The 5,997-nt window shown below is 38.8% G+C and overlaps 1 protein-coding gene across 1 annotated transcript; it reads right to left on the bottom strand.

Annotated features, from left to right (window-relative positions):
• Positions 1–250: 250 nt before the first annotated feature.
• LOC121888359 (patched domain-containing protein 3-like) lies at positions 251–5,596 on the bottom strand. The gene is made up of 4 exons (XM_042399825.1): positions 4,874–5,596; positions 3,292–3,413; positions 2,222–2,367; positions 251–1,940 (listed from the first exon to the last, which is right to left on the bottom strand). The coding sequence occupies exons 1-4, from the start codon at positions 5,594–5,596 to the stop codon at positions 364–366; spliced, it is 2,568 nt and encodes an 855-aa protein (XP_042255759.1). The 3' UTR covers positions 251–363.
• Positions 5,597–5,997: the final 401 nt, after the last annotated feature.

The raw sequence follows: 5,997 nt of genomic DNA, 5'->3' as shown, positions 1-5,997 counted from the left end.
AATTCAATATGAAAAAGACTTTATTGTCATGTGTAAAATGTAAACAGCTCCAAACTAATGTATGTTTATGGGAACCTAAACTACAATTAACTTATATTACATGTCAATGAGTACAAAAATTGCTGTTTACAAAAAAAATCACTGGAAATCATCCATTAATTCATCAATTAAAACAAGGACAGCAGAGTGTTTTTTTAAATGAATAACATAAAAATGATGCACCACAAATATTTTTGACAAAAGGCTTCATTCAATTCAAGTCAAATTTTTGACAAAATTTGTAAAATTTTTTGCTTTAAAGGAATATTTATATTGATTTCTCTGTCACTTTCAGTACAGTTTTGGAAAATATTTCAACAGTGGTCATAGTTTGCTGATTTTCACAGTCTTGTTCTTACATTCTTTTACATCTTTCTCTGAGCTACATGTAAATAATGTCAGGAATACTGGGATGAAAATTATGCCGTGAACCATCCCAATAAGCATGACAAGGAAAAAAATTTTAAAAAAGGTTCTGAAGGTGTGAAAGTCAGACGTAGCCAAAACTGACACTCCCAAAATGATGGACAAGGCCCCTTGAAGTATTGGATAGCCTAGATGGGAGAGCACATCCACCGCCTTGTCATCGGGGTTGGGTTTCTTGCTGGAGGCTAAGGCATAAGACACGTGAGCAGAGAAATCGACAGTAAAGCCAATGCAGACGGTAAAAACTATCATGGATATGGAATCGAGACTGACGTCCCATAGCGTCATGAAACCAGTCACCCCCGCCATCACCGAGCCGATAGAAAAAGTCACCCATAATGAGCAGAGGGGGTCTGGAATCAGCAGAAGAGAGACGACAAACATCACAGCTGTGATCACAATGACATTCTTAATCGTGCTACTGACTACTACACCGTACTGGTCATAGAAGATGAATTGTCGGTGATAAAATGATAAAGACGCCACATGGCATCTGCCTGCAGTGGTTTTAAGACCCTTAAGCATTTGGATTTCCATACTGGCGTTGGCAATATCAACAGTCTGAATGAAAATGCGGGATGCATAAATGGCATCACCAGTGAAGTTCACATCTTGCTTGAAAAAAGGAAATAAATCCAAAAATTCAGAAAGGTTTTTGAGAAAAACGTCTTTTTTGTCAAGGTTTAAATGTCTTTCTCGTCCATATGACAAGTAAGAGTGAAACCAAGACGTATAGACATCCTTATCTACAAAAGGAAGCCATTTAAAACTGTCCAGGCATGCCTCAAGCTGGTAACGCCTGATTCTAACCCAATATGGGAATTTCTCACTTACGATGACCATCACAGCTGGACCGTAATCAGAAAAATACTGCCTATCCTTCCTATTAAATCTCGTAACGTGGGAGTTATCAGCTGCCAGATCATAAAGCTCAATCCCCTGTTGTACTTGGGAACATCCATAAATACTTGTGGCTAAATATACCACATAAAGGAAGATTACACCTCTCTTGACCCACGGTTTGATCAAAAATGGGCCGTAGTAATCCTTAAAGAAATTATTTGCAGGCTGTTTTTTCTCTGCACCAGTGTGCTTATCATAGTCGCCTCCCACACAGCAGATGTTATATATCTCAGAACGATGATCAGGATTGTCTGATGGTATTTTCATGCAGGTCAGCCAGTGCCTGTTGCTGGCTTCTCTCCTCCCGTTTAGAGCGAGGAAGGCTCCGAAGAAGGTGATTGTGTAGATGTAACAGAATATGATGGAGGTGCTGGTGTACAGGCAGAACGACTGCACTGACGGGAAGTCAGACGTGAAGCCTATAAAGAACTTGAGGACGTCGGTCAGGGCGGTGATGGTGATGGACATGATAGCTTCTTTGTAAGAGTGAGCCATCCGCTTCGACACTGGGTCTGTCACGTTGGTGTGCTGCCAGTCGGACACCAGTATGAACATGTTGTTGAGGCCAATTCCTGAAACAATTGTGTTAGTGATGTAAAATTAATTACAGTTTTGATGTACTGAGTTTTTTCATATCTAAGACATTAAACATTAAGTGTAAAACATAAAATAATCATAAAACATGATGAATTGCTAGATTTTAATCTACCTAAAAACATAAGAAGCAGTTAAAATACTGACCATTGGAATTACTTTGTACGATATGGTTTTGTCACTTTTACTTAAATACAGAAACTAGTAGATGTTGCACTCCAAACAATGGAACAAAAAGGCAGAAGGTGCTTTTTCTCACCAAGTATTAGGAAAGGAGAGTTTGCGACTGTAATAACAAAAGGCACCCCGATGTAAAGCAGCAAGCCGAAAGAGGAGAGAATAGCCAGGCCAGAGGACAGGACCCCGAAGACAGCCACCCACAGCTTGTTCCTCACATTGTCCAGTCTGTCGAGGGAGTAAACACAGCATGATTTAACAAAGTTAGCAAAGTGAGACATGGTCTGTATTTCCAAATGTCTGTACAGTCAGTACAAAAACTGAAGTGCAAAAGCAACAGCAGCAGTGAAGTCACCACAGATATCTTAGACAGAGTCAGGCTAGTTGTTTCCTCTTGTTTCCGGTCATTATGCTAAGCTAAGCTAACCGTCTCATGGTCCTGGCTGTAGCTAACTCAAGCAAGAAAGTGAATGAGCTTATTTTCCAAAATGTCAAACTATTCCTTTAAAGGACAGGTTCACATTTTTTTCAAGTCTGTCTTAAAACAATACTCACATGCCTACATGCCTATATATACACTGAGAGAGTTACTGGTTGCTGTAATCATTCCTCCAGTTTATAGTTGCCCTTCTTAATGCAATGTTAACATAAATGATTGAGGACAAAATCCACAGTCCTCATCCGGTGTAACAATGCATATAAAAGTTTAAGTGAAACTTATATGAGGCTTCAGCAGTCTGAGTCAGCCAAATTAAATGAGTATGGCTTCAGCTGATCTCTGAAATGCATTTTTACGACTGTGGGTTTTGTCTCTCATCGTTTCATCAAGTTCTCTTCACATCAGGTATGAACAGGAGGAACGATTACAGTGACCAAAAACTCATATACAAGTACATATAAGACATGTGAGTGTAGAAAAAATTTTTTTTTGTGTGAACTCATCCCATAAGTTGCATGTTTAAAAACTTGCCGTCAGATTCTAAAATAATAAAGCTGCTTTAGACACAGTGATGCTGAAACTGTTGTTATCACTACTTGATGTGGCTTCTTCCCTGTATGAGTCACATTGATAAACAGCAGCTCTCTGTGTCCTGGACTTGGCCTGCAGTCAGAAAATCGCTGGCTGTGTGACAGTCACTGATCACTTCTTACCTCAGGCAGGATATCACCGAGAAGGTGATAGCACAGGCATAAGTGATGAGGAATAAAGGGAAGCCATCTGTGGTGTGACTGTCAATCTCCTCCTGCTTGGATTTGGAGGTGTAGTAAGACACCTACAATAGAGTACAACAGAAAGGAGCCAACATCAGCTCTTCAGTCGGAAAGCAGTGTTTACACATGGATGTCACGACAGCAATAAAGCCGGCGTGACAGCGCAGCTTGAATTTCAGGACAAAGCGGTGTGTCTTCAACCTTGCCAACCGCATTATATGAGAAGCAAGTGTAAAGATACAGCAGCAGCAGGCAGGCTGTAACTAATATGTTTAGCAAATGCATTAGTATGCTTTTTTTATTGCACGTTAAAAGTATTTATTTAGATACTGAGAAAACGCTTCTCCTACACTTAAAAGCAATATCTCAGTACAGCAGGTTCAGGTATGAATCAAAATCCACCTTTGTTTCCTTTTACATTGTCAGATATTGTCCATTTTGTGGCAGTCAGTGCATTCAAGGAGTTATTCTGTCACGATTTGTTAGACTCTAATTCAACTATGCCTCAATCTGCCTCATCTATTTCAGTTAGTGACGTCCTACAATTCCCAGAATGACTTTCAAACACCTGAAAGTGTTGTATTTGGTTGTATAAGGCTGCAGATACCATTAAAGACAATACTGTCATCTCCTCCATATTGTCTCTGGAAATGTGAGGTTTTAATGACCTGATGAGTCTATAAATACACACAAATTATCCATGGTGTTTTTTAAAGGTTGATACACACATTTTTAGACTTTTAGACTTAAATTAATTAAGAAAATGTAGTATTTCTCCACCAGAGTTGTATTTATGGATTGCAGAGAGGGAACTGAAACAGCCTTTAGACCATCACATAGGCAGATACAATTTACATAAAATATAACTGGACAAAAATTTAAACAAAAACTAAAAGCTAAAATTAAAAATCTGAAGTTTTTATGAAATTTTATCACTCAATCTCCAAATGTTGTAATATTCTGTTTATAAAACAGAGCAATAAAGCTTTTACAATGAAAAGAGTTACTCAAAAGTAAAATAAAATGGAAGCATTACATTACTGTCCAGTGAAGCTACTGTAATAAAGCTGGAAAAACTGGTATGTTCCCACTATATTATATTTCTGCCTGTCTAGGGAGAAGTTCTTGATGCTAAATCTATCTATAACTTCTGCAGTCATCACCAATAGATCACTAAACAACAAAATCATTTCAGAAATGCAACTCTCTGCAATTTGAAGTGTTGAAGTGTTTCAAGCTGGATTTTTCTAGTTCCTATCCATTGGTGCACCATTTAAGCCCCAATATGAGCCATAGTTGTTGAATGCTAACTAAAAAAATCATTGTTATATATTAGTTAAATCACGGAGAAGTTCAAATGTTACTATCAAGTACACTAGTAGACATTTTAGCATTGAAAATGTTCAGAAAACATGTTATATGAGTAAACATATTGGGTTTAAAGATGGAATCACTGAGTAACATGCAAAAATGTAGAAATATCCTTTTTTCAGTCTTATATTAGCAGCAGTGTGGTACATACGTCAATGTGTTTGCTGTTCATCTCAGCTGATAGGAGCTCTTTGAATGCTCTCAGCCATAATTTTGAGGCTTCAGCTGTGGTTCCCTTATTCTCTAAGTAGTAGAAGAGTTTGATCGCCTGAGCCGTTACGACTGAGCTGTTGGCGTCTGTAATAACCCCACCCAGCACAGATCCCAGAAAGACTGAACTGGATCTGTATGTATGTACTGGGAAGGTGATGCTGGTCCTTTGGTCAGTTTCATTAGCCCTAATAATTTCTAGGATGACATTTGAGACGCATTCTCCATTGGCTTTGACACATAGCTCCTTGAATCCCAGTCTCCTATTGCCCACAGTGATGTTAAGTATCTCATTGTTGAGTCTGATGATGTCCTCAAAGGCAGGATTTGCTAGTATACTAGAGCTGTTAGTTGACACAGCAATGAGGGATGCAAAGCTGCCCTTTTCGTAGAGCCTGTCTTCTGAAAACATCGAGTCATTGTAGGGAAAGTTTTCCTTGACAAAAGCTCTTGTTGCCTTCGAGGGTCCTTTCCTGGGTGTGAATTGCCGTTCAAGGTCATTGTCTTCCCTGTCTTTGAGGAAAGTGAAGCCTCCGCCGAGTGCTGCTGAAACTATAAGAGGAATCACAAAAAAATAGAAAGGATAAGAGCCTACAAGTGATCCAAGTTTTTCAAAAAGACCTGACAGAGGCTTTGCAAGACAGTCCGTGCGTCTACAGCCCATCTTCAAACATCTGATATCACAGATGAGGAGGAACTGCATCCTTTTAAAGGCGGCCATGCAGATTAAGTCACTCCTTACACACCTACTATTTGGAAGGCAAGTTGATCAATTACAATAGTTTCCTTTGAAGTCTCTTTAGGCATTACAGGCCCTTACTCCGGGAAAAATGTGGTGATCTACATAGAGGCTGTAAAAGTGATAAGACAGACAAGACATTGTAGACAAGAGATAAAGAAGACAGTTCAACAGGAAAGTAAATGACGACAGATTTCCCAGAAATTAAAAAAACTTATGGAAAATCACTGACAAAGATGTCAGACTTTATTTTTTTATGATACAAGTATTCAAAGATGCGTCGTAGCTAAGTCATAGAACACCGTATACCTCAATACTTAAATGAA

Source organism: Thunnus maccoyii, chromosome 21 (assembly GCF_910596095.1).
Source record: "Thunnus maccoyii chromosome 21, fThuMac1.1, whole genome shotgun sequence".
Classification (NCBI taxonomy): domain Eukaryota; kingdom Metazoa; phylum Chordata; class Actinopteri; order Scombriformes; family Scombridae; genus Thunnus; species Thunnus maccoyii.
This window is presented reverse-complemented; position numbering and strand designations above follow the sequence as displayed.

What these genes read in the sequence shown, in the direction of transcription:
- LOC121888359 (XM_042399825.1), bottom strand. Translation starts at nt 5,596, where the DNA reads ATGGGCTGTAGACGCACGGACTGTCTTGCAAAGCCTCTGTCAGGTCTT. An exon ending in TCGGTGATATCCTGCCTGAG is followed by an intron (nt 2,368 to 3,291) that starts GTAAGAAGTGAT and finishes CTCCCTCGACAG; the next exon opens with ACTGGACAATGTGAGGAACA. An exon ending in CTCTCCTTTCCTAATACTTG is followed by an intron (nt 1,941 to 2,221) that starts GTGAGAAAAAGC and finishes CAATTGTTTCAG; the next exon opens with GAATTGGCCTCAACAACATG.